Source organism: Mustela putorius, unplaced genomic scaffold (genome assembly GCF_011764305.1).
Source record: "Mustela putorius furo isolate JIRA1106 unplaced genomic scaffold, ASM1176430v1.1 tig00003932_pilon_pilon_pilon:0A:0A, whole genome shotgun sequence".
NCBI lineage: Eukaryota > Metazoa > Chordata > Mammalia > Carnivora > Mustelidae > Mustela > Mustela putorius.
Genome location: NW_025422077.1, coordinates 10,172,129 through 10,194,950, shown reverse-complemented (window position 1 = coordinate 10,194,950; position 22,822 = coordinate 10,172,129). Strand labels below are relative to the sequence as shown.

At 35.6% G+C, this 22,822-nt stretch overlaps 1 protein-coding gene across 1 annotated transcript in view; it reads left to right on the top strand.

Moving 5' to 3' along the window:
- The window catches only part of TNKS (tankyrase), a 207,911-nt gene that overhangs the window by 28,320 nt on the left and 156,769 nt on the right, over nucleotides 1–22,822 (top strand). The window contains exon 2 of the mRNA XM_004757809.3: nucleotides 725–949. Within this exon, the coding sequence (XP_004757866.1) occupies nucleotides 725–949 (225 nt within the window). The remainder of the gene's footprint in view (nucleotides 1–724; nucleotides 950–22,822) is intronic.

Genomic DNA, 22,822 nt, shown 5'->3' with positions numbered 1-22,822 from the left:
TCTGGTTCTTTCTTAATGCCTGTATTCGCACTTGTTTGTCATATTGTTTCCTCAGACTAACTAAATCCAAGCTTGCCTTGTTTTACTTTTAGTTTGCCCACCAGTCCCAAGAGTAGATATTTTGGCATTATCTTTAGTTCTTCCTTTTCAGAGTTCTCATAACCAAACTATTACCACATATTTCTGGTATCCATATGTTCTTCTCTAGTTCTTCTGGTATAATGTTTAGTGTTGTAATTTGTTTTAGATTTGGCTGTCAGCAGTATTTAATTAACCTTTATTTCTTAAAATAGATGGATTTTATGCGTATAATTTTTTCTTGCGAAGCATGAGGGCAAAGTGAATACCTTGGATTGGAGTCTTACTCAATTTTGTATTTCTAGCAGAGTTGCCCGGCACATAAAAGGTGTTGAAGAAATGTCCTTTGGAAAAAATTTAAAAAGTCTTTTGTCCAAAGACTCAAGGAAGAGCTTTCTTCCATCCAAGTACTAACCAGGCCCGATCCTGCTTAGCTTCCGAAGGAAGAGCTTTCTTAGTTCTGAGTTCTGTTAACAGGAAAGAATCCATTTGAATGGTAGCCATTTCTTTCTTTCTTTTTTTTTTTTTTAACTCTTTTTACTATAGAAGACAGTATTGCTAGCATTCCTATTTGGTAATATTATTAAATAAATATTAATGGTTCTCTTTACAAAATTGTTTCAATGTATATTTTTCCTCTTTTTAGGGTTTGGAAGGAAAGATGTCGTAGAACACTTACTACAGATGGGTGCTAACGTCCATGCGCGTGATGATGGAGGTCTCATTCCACTTCATAATGCCTGTTCTTTCGGCCATGCTGAGGTTGTAAGTCTGTTACTGTGCCAAGGAGCTGATCCAAATGCCCGGGATAACTGGAACTATACCCCTCTGCATGAAGCTGCTATCAAAGGGAAAATCGACGTATGTATTGGTAAGTATTATTTGATGATATCTAAGTTGTTAGATCAACCTGACAGGTATAACATTTTAAATAAAGGTTTACCATTTTTCTTTCCTTTTTCTTTTTATTGTGGTAGAAATCGTGTTCTCTCAGAATAAGAAGGCTTTATTACTTTTTACTCTTAGAAGCAATTTTTTTCCATCAAAAGGGAAATAAGGAGATGGCAATATAAACTTGGTTAAGAAAAGGATTCACAACATTAACTGTCCAAATGCAAGTCAGGTGCTGACTGATGTGGAACATAATTTTGATGGATTACTATTACAAATTTAGTTAATTTACAGTCTCTTTAAAAGACTGCAGTTTTCCGTCCTAGCATCAAATGAGTGCCATTATAAAATACAAGGTCTTACTGAATTAGATGACATATTTGGATGCTTTAGGTTGATTCAAGGAAAGTCATCTAGCACTAAGGCAAAATCTTTTTGTTTATGTTGCTATGAGTGAACACTGGCTATTAGCACTGGGAAGCTTTCAGTGAGTGGCTCAAATACAGTGGTACAAAGCATAACATGTTCAACATGTGCCATAACCTAGAAAAAAAGCAACATGTGCCATAACCTAGAAAAAAAGCAAAGTTCAGTAAAACTGAACTTTTCAACCATTTTAAATTTCAAGATGATATGAAATTGTATTTAGAAATCAACATTTCTTTCTCTTTTGTATTTATCTAAATTGTGTGTGTGTGTGTGTGTGTGTGTATCTAATATTTTGCTTTACTGTATACCATTCATTTTTAAATCTAAAACAAGCTTCCAGAAGACCAGTATTTATTTCTTGAACTTCAGAATGGTGGATATTTGTTTAGTCTGTGGCAGATTGATTTGCATAGTTGTCTTCTGGGAGGACATCCATTTCAAGTTTAGTCTTTCATGTTTATCTTTATCATAAAACTCAAATATATAAATCATTTTTAAAGATGTATGGTGGTATAGTTATTAAGATTTTTCCAGTGTCCAGTATATTTTTTATTTTCCCTCAAATTACTGCAATGCCTGATGTATGACTTCTTTATCACATTCTCTGTCATTGTCTTTTGTTACTTCCACATCTTTTGACATGAGCCCTTGGATACCCTGGTCCTTTTTGATCTTTGAGATCTTCCATTTTCATTTTATTCTCCCATTTCCTCCTAAGTCTTTCACTGACCACATCCTGAGCTACATTATTACCTAAAACTACCGTGAAAAGCTTGAACTTTTAAGTATCCTCTCTGACCACAAAACCTCTTTAGTTGTGGTAAGTTACCATGTGATGATTAGTATTTGAACTTGATATGTATTCTTACCTAATCTAGAGTGATAACTTCCCTATCTTCATTCCTTCTTGCTTTACCTTGTGAAGTATGTTGGATTCTTTTGTCATTAGTCACACAATTTTATATAGTTTTCACCTTCTCCAATTATCATTTCTAGGCTTCAGTGTTCTATTTTCTTACCTCTACACCTCTGAATTTTCCATTCTATCGGTGCTTTTAATATCTTACCGAAATGAATATTCTTTCCTCTTCCTCCTAATCCCCCTCCCAACAGTACATAACGAAAATGCTCCTTTTATCTAGGTTCTGTTGAAATGAAAGACTAGATGTAGGACGTGAATTTTTAGAGAATGGATCTCCATAGCCCCCAGCCCCATATCTGTAGTGTACTTTGGCACATCATGTTTTCCTTCTGTTTAACTTCCTGTGTCTTATAAAAGTTGAGGGAAAGGAAAGGGTACCTTCAAATTATAATCAAAATATAATTGAGGATACAGCTGCTATTAAAATAGTTATTATGGGAAACAAGATTGGTTATAGACCCTTTTGTACATTTAATTAGCTTTCAGGAACCTGTTAGGAAACCAAATATATCAAAACCTCCCATAGTTTATATATCATACCTTCTGAATTTGAGTATAGTTAAGGGATTTTAAAGTGTTACTATAGGCAAATTTCCACTTTGGGACAACTGGTCGAAAGCTTGAGTGTGATGGTTTGGAGAGATTAGTGTGCAGAATTAATTTTTGAAAGGTTTTTGCCTTGATGATGAAATGCTGACCTGATTTTTTTCATATTAACCGTATCTCTATATGTGAGGTAGAATAGAGAATACTTTTGATTTTATAAAGTTAGAGCCAAGACACATTATCACTGGCTTAAGGGAAGCAGCAGGATGGTTGCTTCAAAGCACACGTTTTGGGACTATATGGTGACCTGACTAGTTACCGGCTATATATGAAACTAGGGCCCACTTAACTACCCCGTTTCGTTAGATGTGAAACGGGAATGCTTGGATTCTCAGGAGGATTAGCTGATGACAAATGTAAAGTTCTTAGAGTACTTGATATGGTGAATGTTAAATAATAAATATTGGTTGCTATCTTTCTTAATTGAAATCTTGTTGACGTATGTTATATTAGTTTCAGGTGTACAACATAGTGATTAGACAATTTTATACTTTATGCTGTGCTCACTACAAGTGTAGGGACCATCTGTCACCTTACAGTGCTACTTATCACAATACTGTTGACTATATCCCCTGTACATTTTTATCCCCATGGCTTATCCCTTCCATAGCTGGAAGCCTGAATCTCCCACTCCCCTTCACCCATTTTTCCCATCCCCCCTCTGCCCTCCTCTTTGGCAGCCATCAGTTTGTTCTCTGTATTTATGGTTCTGTTTCTGCTTTTTGTTTGTTTGCTTTGTTTTTAGATTGTACAAATAAGTGAAATCATATGGTATTCATCTTTCTCTGTCTGATTATTTCCCTTAGCATTATACCCTCTAGGTTCATCCGTATTGTTGTAAATGGCCAGATTTCATCCTTACTTATGGCTGAGTGATAGTCCATTGTGTGTGTGTGTGTGTGTATATATATATACCACATCTTCTTTATCCATTCATCTTTCTTATCTTTCATATCTTGGCTATTGTAAATAATGCTGCAGTTCATATAGGGTGCACATAATCTTTTTGAAGTAGTTTTCATTTTCTTTGGGTAAATACCCAATGGTAGAGCTAAAGAATCATGTGCTATTTCTATTTTTTTTTTTTTAAATTTATTTATTTGAGGGAGAGCAAGTGCGAGCGGGGGAGGGGCAGAGGGAGAGAAAAAGAGGGGGAGAGAGAGAGAGAGAGAGAGAGCAGGAGACCCCCTACTGAGCACAGAGCCCAACATGGGGCTCAATCTTATACCCCAAGACCACGACCTAAGCCAAAATCAAGAGCTGGACATTTACCAACTGAGTCATCCAGGTGCCCCTTTATTTTTAATTTTTTGAGGAACCCCCATACTGACTTCCATATTAGCTGCACCAATTTACATTGCCACCAACACAGCCTGAGGGTTCTTATTTTCCACATCCTCACCAACACTTGTTATTTTCTGTCTTTTTAGGTCTAGCCATTCTGACAGGTGTAATAGCAGTTATTAATTGCTATTATTACTGCTAAGATCTCAGCCTGAATTCTGACTTTAATGTAATGTAGATTTCCTGATTTCTTCTCTTTGCCCATTATTGACTTTTTTTTAAAAGGCCAATTTATAAAAGTCTGTCCCAACAAAGCAAATAAATGAAAAAAAACCAGACTCATAAATACAGGAATAAAGTAGTGGTTGCCAGAGGGGAAGGCCGTGGTGGTGGGAGGGGTATGGGCGAAACGCATGAAGCGGATTAATAGGTACAGATTTCCAGTTAAAAAAACAAAAAGCACTGAGCCTGGGTGGCTCAGTGGATTAAGCCTCTGCTTTCAGCTCAGGTCATGATCTCAGGGTCCTGGGATCAAGCCCCGCATCAGGCTCTCTGCTCAGTGGGAAGCCTGCTTCTCCCTCTCTCTCTGCCTGCCTCTCTGCCTACTTGTGATCCCTGTCTGTCAAATAAATAAATAAATCTTAAAAAAAAAATACAACAAAAAGCAAAAAAGAAACAAAAAGTCTATCCCATGTGTTTCTTAGATGCTGTTTAGCTACCATAATAAAGAACAAAATACAGCCTGAGATTATTTTAAAAAATCAAGTTTTAAATGTTTGTATAATTAAACCAACTACTTAAGACAGAGGTCATGTTAATTATATTAATGCTGATGATATAATTTTTATATTTAACAAATCTAATTTACTTTAGAAATTAACATTTTTCTACCTTTAGAACTTATTCATTTCTCCCTGTTTCTCCCTACTCCCAGATATAAAGTCACCAAAAATTAAAATAAATGACATCTTCTTTTCTAAATATATGTCACATGATTTTTTTGAGACTATCCAAGTGTTAGTGCTTTGAAATTCCATTTAAAAAGCCAAGTCGTAGACATATCTTTCACAAAGTTAATTGAAATAAAATCTGGGAGTCCTAATAGACATTTGTCTTTTTCTTTCTTTCTTTCTTTCTTTTTTTTAAATTTTGGCTAGCTAGTACCAGCTACTTTTCTGATTTTGGAGATTTAAAACAATGAGTGATCATTCTATGGAGAAATACAGAAGCTTCTGGAGTCCCACCTCTCTTCTTCCTATCTATCCTGGGATGGCCTATCTATCCAAGGGATGGCCTTGTTTTGGTCAATCAGATAACCCCTTCTATACTGTTGAATTTTGAGTACAAAGCCTTAGAAATATTAAGGAATCATTCACTGTAGCAGTTTTGTTTCCTGCAGTGTTACTAGTGGCCCCACTCCATTAAGGTAGACAGAATTGGTTTCTGTCATTTCCAATGAATGCTGCAGAGATCTTGAGGATATAGCTAGGTGGAAGTTCCAGTATGGGGCCTCTAAGATAATCAAGAAATCTCTTAAATCTTTATATAATTTCTATTATCTACACTATTTACATTTATACCACACTCTCATTTCTTCTTCTTATACTCTGTGATTCTCAAGGGAGAAGGGGACAGAGCTAGTTCCCTTTGGAGACTTCTGGATTCCTCACCAGCATGGAGCAGTGTGCTGACTTCATAGCAAACAATTTCAGTGATAATGGAGGTGTGTGGTTTTGTAAGACCTGTGGGATTCTCACTGATTGGAATATCCAGCATTTAGATCTGAAAGCCCAGTAAACCAAGTGAAAAATTCTCAAAGAGGGGAAGAATGAACAATCAGAATATACCCAGAATTGCTGTAGGGGTCGGATAAATACCTGAATAAAAAAATAAAACTAAAAAAAGATTCCCTTGGGGAAATTAAAGTGTAATGTGGAAGAAGCCTTCCTGAGGCCAAAACAATCTAATATTTTTCTAAGGTAAAAAATTCAATAGATGAATTAAAGAAAAACCACATTAGTAGCCTAAAGATCATATGAGAAATAACCCCCTATACAGAGCAAAATGTTAGCATCATGAAGTCATAAAGGTAAATAGACGCAGGAAGTCAATATTATTTTGAATACCTAATGTGGTAGGAGTTTCAGGAAGGAAAAAGAAAGAAGAAAGAAAAAAGGAATTGATAGAAGAGAGCAGTAGTAAACAAATGATAAGCTGGAAACACCCAAGTCTTGAGATTGAAGAGTCACAGAATTCCACGCTAGATTGATGAGAAGAGGCACACCGAGGAAGACAAATGTGTATATACTGATGTTTTCCAGGTAGAAAGAGTTGAAAGATCCTTCAAGTTCCCCTGTAAAGGTGGAGGTCGGAATTAAGCAAAGGACTTTCCATTTACAACACTTAAGGTTCGAAGTCAGTGGAATACCTTCTAAAGACTCCTGGAAGAAAAGTAACAGAAATTCTCTTGATAAAGAGGAGTTCGTCAGCTTTTTCGGGGTATGAGAGGCTGAATAGAGCAAGTGACATTATTTTAAAGAAACAAAGCTCCTGTCACTTGCTTTCTCTCTCTCTCTCTCGGTACTTTCAAATAATGCTTGACTTCATTTGTCTTACATGCAAAGACTAAGAGGATCCTTACTATATAAATATATCTTACTTGGAAACCTCAGATTCAAACTGCTACTTAAAGTCTAACAATTAGCAGTTTAAAACATTTTTCAGGCTCACTGGCATTATATTATACTGCTTGGAGTCAAAAAGATGTGGTGGGTCTTTGAGCAAGTTCCTTATTCTCTTTTAGTATTAAAGTGACAGTAAGAACTGTACTTCATATAGTTGTTAAGGGGATTACATGTGAGGATGCAAATAAAGTACCTTCGCGTAATATCACCGTATATGCTCAGTAATTAGTAACTGCTCTCATGTTAGTAAAAAAATAACATGATCAAAAATAATATTCCTACCGTATTATATAATATTGATTCAGACATTTTTTTATTTATTAAAAATGCAAGAGAAAATGGAGCTGTGATGATACTTTTTAATATTATATTTTTAATATATTTTTTAAGCAAATTGGTTTATTAGGAGAGATTAGGTCAGCTATACAGAGTATCACTTAATACCATAATTAAAGTTAACTATTGAAATCAATTAATAAACATTCTTAGGTACAGTTCTTAATTTTTTCTTATCCCAATTTAAAATTTCAATTACTTATTTAATATGTAATAGGATTTCTGCCTCCCCCCCATTATTTACCATTTGGAGAGTCTTCGTTATATAATTGTATCTTGTCTGTTCTTTTTCTTTGTCATAGAAAAGGGCATGCCTTAGTTGGTGAGTATTCAACTGCATAAAACTTAAGTTCAGGGATGCCTGGGTGGCTCACTTGGTTAAGCGGCTACCTTCGGCTCAGGTCATGATCCCAGCATCCTGGGATCGGGTCCCACATGGGCTCCTTGCTTGGCAGGGAGCCTGCTTCTCCCTCTGCCTCTCCCTGCCACTGTGTCTGCCTGTGCTCACTCACTCTCTCCCCCGTCTCTCTGACAAATAAATAAATAAAATCTTTAAAAAAAAAAAAACAAACTTCATATCCTGGATAAGATTCTAGCTCAGAAAAAAACAAAACAGACATTATTACATTATACAGTTTATGTAATTTTTATATAAACATATGCACATATGTACGTGTGTGTATGTTTATGTGTGTGTGTGAAATTAGGTGATTAATCACCCAGCTGATCACTTGTTATTGTGGCCTGATAAAAAAGAAGTTACCAGCAATAGGAAAGATTTTGCTCTTAGAGTCACGAAGACTACTGTGGTCCGCTGCAAGAAACAGTAAATAGCAATCAGGGGACCGGGTGACTACTCTTGGATCTCTCATTAGTAGGCACTTTGACTTGGGACAGATTATGGGGCAGATTACTCTCTGTACTTTAATTACTTTGTTTATCAAATGGAAATAATGGAACTATTCTATTTATTTTTTTTTTACCTTGCTGTTATTTTATAGAAGTATTAGGGGATGGAGGAGGGTCATGTGTGTTATAGTTGTGCTTTTAAAACTTGTAGCTATAAGAAGGGACATGCTATATGTATTAGGCAAAAATAATAGCCCCAAAATGTCCACATCTCAATTCCTGGAACCTTAGGAATATTTTATTTTACGTGCAAGCAGAAATTAAGGGTATATAGATGGAATTATGGTTGCCAGTCAGCTAACCTAGAGACGGAGAGATTATCCCAGGTTATCTTGGTGGACCCCAAGTACGACAAAGTTTCTTCAAATTGGAGAAGAGAAGGAAGTCAGTGGTGCATTGTAAGAAGGATTCAACCAGCCATTACTTGCTTTGAATATGGGGAATGGGGCCATGAGCCTAGGAAAGCAGGGGCCTTTAGAAGATTGAAAAAGCAGAGAAATGGATTCTCTTTGAGAGTTTCCAGTATGGAATGCAGCCCTGCTAACACCTTGATTTTAGCCTACTGGGACACGTAGGTGTTCAACTTTGAACCTTTAGAACTAAAATAACAAATTTGTGTTGCTGTTTTAAACCATTGGACTTGTGATAATTTATTATAACAGTAATAGTAAGTACTTTTTCAAAGTTTATTAAGATTTGGCATTTTCTAAAGAGAATAGTAGAATGTTTCTTGATAAAATTAAACTGCTTTCTTGGTAGTACTTAAAGTTTTGGCCACGTAGGGTAAGTAACAGTGTTGGTTGTATGTATTCTTAAAATAAATTCTTAAAATAATTATAAGGTAGATTAATAAATATGTAGTAGATTCATATTTGTACTTAAATTATTGTTTGGAGGTATTTCAAGATTTGGGTTAAATAATGTGACTGACAGCATTTTAAAACAAGAGAGATTTTGTATTAAATTCAGCATGAAGAGCCCTTGTCCTTATACAGACAGATATTCAGATGGAACATTTTCTTTGTCATCATTGTCATCGAGTGCTACATAATAAAAATTTGAAAAACGGTGTATAACTTGACAGCCAAATTGTTTCTTATATTTAAAAATGGAAATTTTATTGTCTTCAGTATGTGGTGCTATTGAATATTTAGATTGAATTGAAGACTAATGAGAACATGGAGATTTCATTCTTGTCTACCTCTAAATCACTGTTATTACTGAGGGCAGATCTTCATTTTCTGCACTTGTGGTCCATGTGTTTCTAAAATGAGTCAAGTAAGCATTGTAAAGGTTCACTGTATGAAGTGCCTTCAGACCCTTCAAACTCTAATGAGCAGTTTGATATTTATAGTTTATTTGGTGATCCAGAAAGCAAAGGAAAGGTAATGTTGAATTCTCATAGTTTCATTTCACGTCTGAGTAGGAAGATGTGAGGATGTGAGGGAATAGGTTAATGGCGGTGGGGAAAAGATGACAAGAATCAGTCGTCATTGGTATTATTGTCATGGAGAGCTGAATGCCAGGGCAAATTCTTAGCTGGTATGGGAATGGGGATTTGTCCTGTTAATGTTTGTTGATAGCTTGATTTGTGTGCTGTAGTTTGCTTTAGCTTTCCTTGAGAAAAGGAAATTTTGTAATTTAGTAGGGGAACCCTTAAATGTTAACTCTGGAAGGAAATGTTTAGTCACTAAATTGCTGGTCATGGCCAGCCACATGGCACTGGCTCTTCTGAGTTTACCTTCCCTTTTGAATTATTTTATTTCATTTATTGGTCCTTGGGTATCAGTTATAATAAGAGGTTTTATATCAGAAAACCCATTTCTTACTATAAAAATACTAAGATTTGTCATATAACTAAAAATATAGGTATATACCTTGATAAACATTAGAAGATAAAACCAAACTCCTAATATAAAGCTGTGTTATAAATACTCCTTTGGGGTCATTTTTCTGCATGTACACAATTGAATTAGGACTTTCCAGTGGTGAGTGCAGTGACTGTATCTACATTAGTTTATTTTCCTGGTAAATCTCCCACAGGCAAACATAGGCATTCTTTTTTGCCCCAAGAAATTTTTAAGTTCAAAATTAATTTTCTTTTTTTGGGGGGGATATTTTTATTGATGATTATGATTTTCTGATGTTATGCTAATAGAGTTTCTTGAAATTATAATATAAGACTATTTTGCCTCCCCTGAAAACATCTACTAATACCTCTTTATCGTTAAAAGTTGCAGAGGAACTTATCTTTGCTGATGTTGGATGCGTTGGAGACATGCAGATTGGTTTCACACATTTTTGGATTTAGGAGGCTTTCTTTCGGCCTCCTGAATCAGTACATTGTACCTTATTTCCCTCCATTGGTTGCAGTGGAGTTAGTTGGTCACCATTAGTCAATGGTGATTGCTAAGACTGTGTGGGACTTATGCTAAAGTCTAAGTCACATTTATGTCTATAAATGTGTTTGGTATCTGAGTAGGGGGCTTTTAGCTCTTAACTTCTTATAAGCTGACACTGGCTAGGATGGTCTAGGAATCCGTCATTGTATACTGTAGAACTTCAAGACTAAATAATACAAAATATTCACAAAATTATAAAGTATTTATTAAAGAGAAAATGCATGTTCTCATCTCTTTCTAATACTACTGAATCTATAAATCCACGTATAATGGGTTGATAAAACTTTTACATTGATGCCTCAAGAAAGCTCTAGTGGGTTGTCTTTGCTAGATTGTTGCAGTAAACCACAGATCTTAAAAATCATATTGCTTTATTGTATTTGACTCTTTGAAACTCTTTACATAATAAGAAGCATCTATTATATACCTTTCTCTTTTTATTTTGAAATAATTGTAGATTCAGAGGAAGTCACAAGAGTAGAACAAGAGGATCCCATGTATCCTTCACTTAGTTTTTCTCATTGGTTACACCTTATGAACTTAAAGTGTAATACCAAACACAGGAAACTAGGATGGGTACATTGGGCGTATAGTTCTGTGCCATTTTATTACATTTGGAAGTTCATGTAACCACTGCAATCAAAATATGTAACTATTATCACAAAGATCCCTCTCATTCTTTATGGTATACTTTTATGTGGTTGACTCCCCAAAACCCATCCTTAACCCCTACCAACCACCAATCTGTTTTCTGTCTGTATGATTTTGTCATTTTGAGAATGCCAGAGTCATATAGTATGTGATTTTTTTTTAGACATTGGCTCTTTTTTCCACTCTGCACAATGCCTTTCAGTTTTTTTTTTTTTTGTTGTTGTTGTAGTTGTTGTTGTTTTAAATTGCTGACTCATATTTGATATACCATGTTGATATATCATGATTTAGCTATTCACCAATTGAGAGACATTTTGGTTGTTTCCAGTTTCTATTATAGATAACTCTTCTATGAACATTTGTGTGCAAGCTCTTCTGTGAATATGAGTATTCATTTCTCTGAGATACATGCTTTGGAGTGTGATTGCTGTGTCACATGTTAAGAGGGAAACAAACTGAGGATTGCAGAGGGGAGGAAGAGGGGATGAGTTAGCCCAGTGATGGGTATTAAGGATGGCACATCTTGCAAGGAGCACTGTGTGTTATATGCAAACCATGAATCATGGAACATTACACCAAAAACTAATGAAGTATTTATTGTATGGTGACTAACATTACATAACTTTAAAAAAGACAGAAAGAGTATGTTTAGTTTTCTAAAGAAACTGTCATCTTATTATCCAGAGCGTTAGATCATTTTCCATTCCTACTGCAGTATGTGAGAAATCTAATTTCTCTGCACCTTTGCCAGCATTTTGTATTGCCACTTTGTTTTGTTTTAGATGTTCTAGTAGGTGTGTAGGGAGATCTCAGGATGATTTTAATTTGTACTTCCAGAATGGCTAGTGATATTGAATGTCTTTTTGCATGCTTATTTACGTCTGTATATCCTTTGGTATAAGATGTCTCTTCATGTCTTTTGCCCCTTTTCTAGATTCTCTGTTATCTTGGAAACACTCACTTTCAAATAACAGAACACCTTACCATAAATCGCTTGAATAACAAGTACTTATTAACCAATTTCATAGAAAGTCTATATGAGGTTACAGGATTGACTCAAGAGTTTCAGCAATAAGTAGAGCATGTACAGAACCTTGTACGTCATAGTAGGCATTTGGTAGTAAATATTGAATGAGTGATTGACTAATGTGGATATGAATCCTGTGGTGACAGTAGGTATGAACAGCCATGACATGATCTATTTCCCTTATGGTTTCCAGTGTCGTCTCAGTTTTTTAAGGAAAACATTCAAATTAGAACACTTAGATTTTGACTGCTGAATATTTTTATTGTGATAGCATACTGAATATTTTTTGTCCGTGAAGGGTTATATAGCAAGCATGTTGGGTATCAGTTCCTACTTATTGTTTTCAAACATTTACTCCTTTACTAAGTATTATTTGTGCCTATTTTGTTCCAGGTACTTGCTAGGCATTTAGATTTATACACTGGTAAATAAAACAGGATTTTAAAATGTTTATAGCATCAAAATAGATGGTGCTATACTTGGTCCAAAAAAATAATGATTTAAAGGTTCATATAAACTGATGGGGTATTTTAACTAATAAAATTGATGTCAATGCCTGAATAGATTCCTTTTATCTCAAATGAGAAAAAGCTCCATGTTATATTTTTGGAAATCAAACAGTTGAGTTTCCATAAGCTTTATGATTTATCCCAAATAACTTAATTTTATTATTTAATTATCATTAATCTGATATTAAATCTTATAGCTAAAATTTTCTGATTAATAATAGTGATTGAACTCACAGTATTACTTCCCTGTTCTGTTTGAATTCTGTTCATATGACAAAAAAGTTCTGCAACTAGTGATTTGCATGTTTGGAAGCCATCACACCTGTATTAAAGGAGGCATAATCTACTTGTGTTGAGTAGATTTGATTGGAGAAGTAGGAAACTGGAAGCAGGATAGGAATTCTAGATCCTGGGTGGTAATAGGATCAGCTAGATTAAAAGGTCTGGTATCATTTACGTTTCAAAGGACCCTTGTAAAGGGTCAGAAAAATACATGAAGTTATAACAATATAAATTATATATGTTATATATAATATATATTATATATATAATAATATGTAAGTTATAACAATATAAAATTGTCAGAGCACATCAAATTGTTGAGTCAGAAACTCAGCCATGCAGAAAAACCTAGAATTGAGAACCAGGGGGACTTGAGCAGCACAGGTCTATGAATCTTCACTCTAGAATCCTCCACTCATGTTGATGTGTCCTGGCTTCAAGTTTACTCTGGTTTTTAAACTTGAGATAGAAAGAATCCAACGCCCCAACTTGAGTCAAATGTTGACTCTTAATCAATCATCTTTGGTACCAGAGAATTTTCCTAGTTTGGACATGGCTCTTTGGGCCTCACCACTTCGACTGGGTGCCATTCCTAGAGAGGTACTGAGTGGGGAGGTGCAGAGGGCGTGGTAAGTCAGGGAGAGGAGGAAGTAAACGTGGTTGGGTTTTGAATTTGGATCCCTTCAAATATTGAATAATGATTACCATTCTTTGAGCCATCTTATTATGCCTTTAAAGGATACCTTAACATTGTTTCTGAGGGAAAAAACCCTAATATTATTATATCTTTCAACAACTGACTCTAAACTTTTTTCTTGAACTTCTGATTTTAGTGTGTGTGTGTGTGCTGCTGCCCAGTGCATCTCTTCTCTCGCAACATGTTCCATTGTCCCATTGGACTTTGTTTATCAAATACATGTTAAAGGTTACAATTATTAAGAATTTTAAGATGGTGACAGCAAAGAATTAAACGAAGCATGGAGCCCTGTGCAGCTGCACAGGTTATATGCCCTGATCAGATCACATCATTGGCCTGATTAAAATGCTCCGCAAAGAATTCTCATTACACTTAAATGACATCTTAGTTCCTTATCAGGGCCCTACTTGATCTAGGTCAGACTCCCACTGTCTCTGAAATACGCCAAATTGCTTCTTTATCAGCGTATGTATACTCGTTCCTTTTGCCTGGAACACTTTTTCCCCAGATTTTCACACACAATGTTAATTCCTTGTATTTTTTTTGATGACACTATCATGATTTCTTGCCCTTCCCTGCTTGTCTGGTTCTCTAACCATGTCTCATTTTACCAACCATGTTTCATTTTACGTAATAGTACCTATTACCTGAAATTATATATTTGTTCGTCATCTATGTGTACTCTTCCCTACTCTCTGCCTGATAGAAACACAGGAACCTTGTCTACCTTATTTTGCACTATTTCAAGTGTTACACACTTCTTTGCCTACTCTGTAACATGCGTGCTCTGTGCCAGAACTTCTTTGTGGTCTTTTTTTTTTTTTCTTTAAGATATTATCTATTTGAGAGAGAGAGAGAGAGATCATGAGAGGGGAGAGGATCAGAGGGAGAAGCAGATTGCCTGCTGAGCTGGGAGCCCGATGTGGGACTTGATCCTGGTACTCCTGGATCATGACCTGAGCCAAAGGCAGCCACTTAACCAACTGAGGCCCCTGTTGTGGTCTTATTTTGCATAGTGTTGAGCACATAATGTTGAGTTCATTTGCCCTTTGGCCATTTATATGGTTTTGGAGAAAAGTCCTTTGTTTATGTCCTTTATTTATTTTTAATTGGATTGTCTTTATTATTGAATTATGAGAGTTTTTTATGTATCTAGATACCAGTTCCATACCAGAAAGATGATTTGCAAGTATTTTCCCTGTTCTGTGCTATCTTTTCATTTTCTTGATAATGTACTTTAAAGTGGAAAAGGTTTTAATTTTGATGAACATTAAAAAGTCTACTTTTTTTCTTTTGTTGTTTGTGCTCTGGTTTCATATTCTTTGCCAAATCTTAGGTTATGAAGATTTAACCTGTGCTTTCTTCTAAACCTAGGGACTATTCTGTGATTTATAGTTTTAATTCTTTTTTTAGGTCTCTGATCAAATGGAGTTAATATTTGTATGTGATGTGAGATAAGAGTCCAACTTCATTCTTTGGCACGTGGGTATCTAGTTTTCCCATTTGTCTCCTAATATTTCTTTACAATTCTTCTTTGTTCTGTAAACTTGGTAGTAATGTACTTCTTTCATGTGTGATTCTGATTATTTGAGTCTTCTTTTTCTTTTTGAGTCTGTTTAGCTAAAAGCTTGGCAGTTACTGTGCTCATCAGTGGTTCCTTTTTGTTGTTGTATGGTGTTCCAGCATGGATGTAGTACAGTTGGTGGACGTTTGGGGGGTGTACAGTCTGTGGCTATTACAAAGAGAACTGTTGTGGATGCAGGTGTATAGGTCTTGGTGTGAACATACTGTTTCAGTTCTCTGGGGTAGATGCCTATGAGTGGGATTGCTAGGTGGAATGGTATGCGTCTGTAGAACTTCATAAAAAGCTGAATTTCCCTGTTGGCTGAATGTGTTGAGCATATTTTCATATACTTATTGGTCATTTGTGTATATTCTTTTTTGAGGACTCAGCTCGGATTTTTTTCTTTCTTTCTTTCTTTTTTTTTTTTGGTATTCTTATTATTGAGTTGTAAGAATTTTTTTTGTGTTATGGATATAGGTCTTACAGTGTGTGTACTGTGAATGCTTTCTCCCAGTCTTTGCCTTACACCTTTCATTTTCTTCATGGTGTTTTTGGACAAGCAAAGGTTTTTAATTTTGGTGAAGTCCAGTTAGTCAGTTAAAATAAAATAGTATTTCGTGTCTCAACAGCATTCGAATAAAAAGGCAAGATTTCTGTTAAACAGTTATTCTTAGGCTAAAAACAGTTTATGGTGAAATATGATTATAATTTTAATTACTTACAGAAATACAGGAAAGCAGTTGGGTTTAAGGGTTTTTTTCTTGAATTGTATTATAACAATTTGTTTAGGATACATTTTTAAAAATCAAAATGAAACAATAAGCCACTCCATAGTGAAAACAATATATAGGTCAATTTTAAGATTTAAAAGTTAGATGGACCTTGTTTATTTTTTATTTTTTTTTTAATTTTATTTATTTGACAGAGATCACAAGCAGGCAGAGAGAGAGAGAAGCAGGCTCCCCGCTGAGCAGAGAGCCCGATGCGGGGCTCGATCCCAGGACCCTGGGATCATGACCTGAGCCGAAGGCAGAGGCTTCAACCCACCGAGCCACCCAGGCGCCCCTAGATGGACCTTGTTTAAATTAGAAAATAATTATCTAAAATGTGCATGCTTATTTTTGCGGTAACATTCTTTGCCCCTGCCATTTGGAGGTGTATTTTAGAATTTAGGGAAATGGGTTATGTTTAATAGCTTATTGCCTGAAATCTTTCGATAAAGGAAGGCTCAACAATTCCTTACAATTGAACATTTTTAGCATTTATGCTTTCCCTCTGCTTTTTTGAGATCAGAGGACACATAGATGTCCTTTCAGCTGTTTCTTCATGTTAGTGGCTTGGGTAGAATTTGCATAGTTTTCCATATTTCCATATTTTCACAATATCAACAGAAAATATGAGCAGTTTAAATATCCAACACTGGTCTTTTTAGTCTGATGTAGGCTAAACCTCCAGTTCTTGTTGGCCTCTAGAAGCCAGCAGACCTCTGTCCACTGACTATATTTACTTTCCCTCTTTGTCCCTCCACTGAACGTGAACAGGAGCGGGACACGCCACCGCTGGGGCAGAAGCTGAAGAACCAGAGCATAGTTTTCCTCTGCCTACCTTGGTTCTGAGGATACCACATTTTAACACAGAGCTCTCTCTAGCTTAGGCCTGGGAGTAAGGAAACTCTCCTGCTGTCACTTTCCCAACTTGTGTGACTAAGAAATGAACTTCTTTTGCTAAGCCTATGAGATTCTGGAGCACTTTGTTACTGCAGCAAAACCTAGACTAGCATGACTGAAAGCACTGCTTATGAATTTGAATTCAAAGTAAAAATAAACAATAAAGAACCGATTATTTAAGAAGAATGACTTGTCTGGATGTCATTATGGAGAAAAACACCTTGGAATTGTTCCCCAAATACGCCAGGGTCATAAACACAGGTATTAAATTAAAATTGTTTTAATCAACATATATTTGCTTTATAATGCAGCTGTTGGATGAGGGGCCAGTCTCTTAAACTGAATCAGATAAGGTGTGAACTTGAGTATGCTCCAAATATGGTAGTGCCCTGTCGTATGTTTCTGTAGTGTGCCGCTTAGATCTTACTTGGTTCTTGTTGCTTGATAGATTGTTAGTTCTCTCTGGTAAGGAACCAACAATAATCTTTTTATTCATTCTTGTATTCTTACTGCCTATCCCTGGTACTAATTATATACTCAAGAAATGTGTGTGGAATAACAAGCACTTCATAAGAAGTTGGCATGATTCTTTCTGGCCTTTTTACTTTTAAGTCTGTGTTCTTGGGGATAAGGAAGGCAAGTAATTTTCCACTTCTTGATTAGGTGATATTTTGAAGTGTTTCCATTTTAAAGTTAATATCCAGCACTCCCATATTTATGTAGAAATATAAAACACATTTTATGGTCAGGTATAAATTATGTTTAGATTATTTATCATTTGCCAAATCATTATTATGCTTCATTAGGGTAGGTCAGTGAATATTGATTCCAGTCATGCACTGATTCTGGTTATAGTGGATTTCATACAAAGAACAGGCAGTCAACAGTTTTTGTTGCTACTTGTGGATTAAACCTTTGAATTGCTGCTGTCAAGAACTGAGGAATTGAGGTAGGGAGAGGTAGGAATTGAGGTAGGGAGAAGAAAGAAAAAGGTGATGGTGGCAAATGTAGGACAAATTGCTGTGGATGGATGATAAATAATAAAGTGCTTTCCCTTGAGGCAGCTCAGAGTACTGAACCAAATTAATTTCACTAATATTTATGTACTATGCATGAGGCAGATGATTCACATTACCTGCCATTTTATCAGTGAGGGAAAGAAAGCTGTTACTTTCCTACAGTCTTTAAAGCTGATACAAAGTTGCTATAATAGAAATGTTTTCTTGATTGAGAACTGAAAGTTCTCTCTGCTTAATGGGATTTATTTAAGAATATATTTTAAGCATAAAAATTAATTTCGATCTTTAAGTGTGTCAAATAATTTCTTCTTTGAGTTTAGCTTTTTAGATCATGTAATATTAGCACATTTAAAGTAGTATTCTTTACCTAGCCTTATTTAAAAAGCCTCAAAACGAAATCTTAAGATAATGTATTTATTAAAACTTAAACCAAGTTTTTGTTACTGTAACTCACTCCTAAAGTAATATCCCTCTCATAATGCAGGTAACTCCATTTTGCATTATCTGCTATCTAGAAAGAGATATTTTTTCCTTGTGTGAGCTCTGTTGTGAGTGGAGTTTTACTTGATCCGTGGTTACCTGCCCTTTAATGAAGTCAAAAGCCCTGGAACTTGGAATGGCATGCATTGGGGATGGGATTGGGAAGAATGAGATCATTGCTGGACTGCCTTGGGTACATTCTTCCCTCCTGTTATTTTATCTTATCTTATTTTATTTGTTTGTTCATTTATTTATTTTACTTCCTGTTATTTTAAACATAGTGTCTCAAAATTAACAACTTTCTTGGTTTTGTCTTATTATTTGTCAGTATTGTTAGACGTAATAGGTGTTCATTAAAGAAGATTTAGAAAATAGACCCTAACAGCAGTCACACTGTTTTCTGCCCAATATGGTAGCCATTAAATGAAAATAAGCTAAAACTTAACATATTAAAAATTTAGTTCCTCGGTTGCACTAAGTCACATTTTAAATGCTTAATAACCATATATGACTATTGGCTGTCATATCAGAGTGTGCAGATGATAGTAATTTCCATTACTGTAGGAATTTCTGTTGAACAATATCGTTAGATCCAGTGTACCTATATATGTAGTCCTTTTTATAATAAAAATAGGATCATTCCATGCATGCCATTTTCTTATTTTTTCACTTTGTGTTGTGAATATATTTCATTATCAATGAATATTTTTATCTTATTTTTAATGGCTGTCAAGAATTATATGGAAATAACCATTATTTTTGTATCACTCACCCATATTAGACCATTTATAATATTTTTGGCTTTTCACTTTTGTTTTATAAACAGTACTATAGAGAATATCCTCTTCATTAAATATATGTGTAAACCTTAATTACTTTAGCATAAATTCCTGGAAAGCCACAACTTTTTAATAAGAACCAAAGAAATGTAGCTGCTGAAGATCTCTAGTAGGATTCTTGATTTAGTCATATTATGTATTTATATGTCATTCATAAATGAGCTAGGTTAAGGAAAGTCATTTCTCACATATTCCTTACTCTTTACAAAAATTCACTGAAGATTCTGTGAAGCCCTTGAGACTATCATTCACTTGCTTTTGTTTCATGATTGTCTCTTTTCCTTTTTCCTGCCAGAATACCTCCCGTAGGCATTTTTTACCATCAGTTTTCCATATAAATACTGAATTGGGATCTTTTAAACAAGTCTCAATATAGCATTTTCATAAAAAGTAAAGGTTGGCAAAATTCCACACTTAGTTCCTTAAAAAGGAGAGGAAGAGCCAAGAATAATAGTAATTTCTCCCTTCTGAAAAAATCCCCATTGACACTGAACACTGTTATCTTGATAGCTTGCCCACTTAGGTTCAACTGCTTTCAAGAAAGTTAGAGTATTTATGCATTTACCTGATAAATTTGGGACTACGTTAGTAGGCATTCTGGTTAATGGTAAATATATACATACATGCACACGCACATTTATATGGAGAGTTTTATATATGCTTATTGTGTTGTATTAGAAATTCCATAGTGAATGCCTTAATTCTCCTAAGGCCTTAAGAAATAGATCAAAGATGTTTAAATTAGAGGGAAAAAGGTAAAAAACCAAGAGCAACTAAAAAAAGACCTCATGCTTTTTTTTTTTAAAGTGATGCAGGGATTTGCGTATGAGTCAAGTCTGCCTGTTAAAGGAATTAATTTTACATTTGCTTTTACTTTTAGATTAACCGTGGTGATCCAAAACAGTCTGGATTTCAGTGAGATGATGCGTGGCTTAAGTTTGTGGTTGTATGAAAATGGTATTTGAGGCAAATGGCTCATGTAATCAGTTTTCCCTTTACATGGTTATCGTGTTATCTGAAACGTGTACATACTAAAGCTGTGTCCTTGCTTTGTATGGTTCCGTGGCAACGGAAATGGCAGAAGCAGGCCCAGATGGGAAAGATCCCCAGAGTCCTTTCCACTCCGCATTCTCTGCTGGCCAAACTACACAGAAAGTTAAGTGTAATAATTGCAGTTCCAGGCTTTAAAAAAATCTTCGGTACTCTTGTTTCCGTGCTTAAATTATTGGAATGTGTTAATTTTCTCTTAAAATGGAGGGGGTGTTAGACTTTTCATCCATAAACAGAATCCAGGAATAAGTAAATAAACATTACTGTGAGTTGTTTAATATTTTGCCCTTAGGTATGACAATGATTAAGAAATCCCACAGGGCAAAAAGTGACAAGGCAAGAAACAACAAATGTTGGAGAAGTTGTGGAGAAAAGGGAACCCCCTCACACTGTTGGTGGGACACAAGCTGGTGTAGCCACTTTGGAAAACAGTGTGGAGGTTCCTCAAGTTAAAAATAGAGCTACCCTATGACCCGGCAATTGCTCTCCTGGGTATTTACCCCAAAGATAAAGATGTAGAGAAAAGAAGAGCCACATGCACCCCAGTGTTTGTAGCAGCAATGGCCACAACAGCCAAACTGTGGAAGATGCTGAGATGTCCTTCAACAGGTCAGTGGATAAAGATGTGGTCCAAATATACGATGGAATATTACTCAGCCATCAGAAAGGACGAATACCCAACATTTGCATCAACATGGATGGAATTGGGGGAGATTATGCTAAGTGAAATAAGTCAAACAGAGAGAGAAAGTTATATGGCCTCACTTATTTGTGGAGCATAAAGAATAGCATGGAGGACATTAAGAGAAGGCAGGAAAAATGAAGGTGGGAAATCAGAGGGGGAGATGAACCATGAGAGACTGTGAACTCTGGTAAACAAACAGAGGGTGTTAAAGGGTGAGCCCGGTGATGGGTATTAAGGAGGGCATGGGTTTGTTATATGCAAACAATGAATCACGGAGCACTACATCAAAAACTAATGATGTGCTTACTGTATGGTGACTAACAAAATAAAAAAATTATTTAAAAAAAAAAATCCCACAGCGATGGGGCACCTGGTTTACTGAGTCAATTTAGCATTGGACTCTTGATTTCAGCTCAGGTCATGATCTCAGGGTCATTAGATCCAGCTCCGTGTTGGGCTCAGCGCTCAGTGCGGAGTCTGCTTGAGATTCTCTCTCTCCCTCTGCCCTCCGCCTTCCGCCCTCCCCAGCTATGCATTGTGCACACGTGCTCTCTCTCTCTCTCTTTAAATGGATAAATAATTTTTTTTAAAAAAAGGAAATAAGAAATCCCACAGGGTATCCAAATATATGTTTATTTTGTGTCAAGCCTGAAAATTCCTAAATTAGCTGTGTGTGGTACAAATAATCATGGTTAGAGAAAGAGGGCGTATATTTTCTTTTGCCTCTTATTTGCTGTGCCTATTTTGGGACAGTTTTGAGTGTTGATCTTTAGAAGGATTATGCTAGAGCATGAGGTTTGAGGGAGCAAGTGCAGGAAGTATTCTAGTGGGTCTCCAAAAACAGAACCCGAGCTGTCATGGGTATTATTTCTGTGTCTTGGTTTCATGCTTTCCCACAGGGGGATTGTTTGATGGGATGAGAAAGAGGTCATTGGTCATGGGAGTAGCAGATAAGGTATTTAGGACAAACGTGTAGATGTGCCTTTCAGAATTAACCTAAGAAGAAGAAAGCTTGAATTACAGTTCTGGGGCGATCTTGCCTTGTACTTGTGTGGATGATAAGGTAGAAATTAAATGCTTGGCTTTAGTATTAGGTATGAATTCTACTTTACTGCTTAAAAACTGTCATCTTGCACAAATAATTTAGTTGCTGTGAACCTCAGTCTCTCATTTATAAAACAAGTATCCTACATATTGCATTAGGTTGTTAATGGAAGTAATGTGAAATACTAAAGCAGGTAGAGCCACAGTAAATGCTTGTTCCCATCCATTCTCACTCCACCCACCCCCCCCGGGTGGCAACAGTAAGGTGTTCTTCATAGGTGGGTTTTGGATTCTGACACTCAGTGAAAGCTTAATGATGGACTGGGTGGCAGTTACCGTATGCTGTTCTTTGTTATCATCAATGTGAATTAGTTTATGTCCTTTGTTTCATAGCCTGTGTAATTTTTTAAACTTGAATTGTGATTTAGTAAGGTATGAAATCAGTTGTTTTTCTTCAACATGGGAGAAAGGAGCTGAGGTGGGATATAAAAATATGATCGAATAACTGTTTTTAAAAATACTATAATATTGGTTTGGGATGTTTGTGGGCAAGACAGATGAAGGACCAGTTATAAGATAAGCCACAGGATAAAAAGTAAAGCAAAAAACAAAGAAGAAAGAAAAGAATAATGTTAATAGGATAATTTATAAAATCCAATAGAAAAAACAAAAGTCAGTTTAAAAAAATTATTTGGTATCTTTCCTAAAGAATGAAGACTTAAAGAGTTACATTCTTTGTCAGACTGTAAAGTACAACAGCGCCTTGA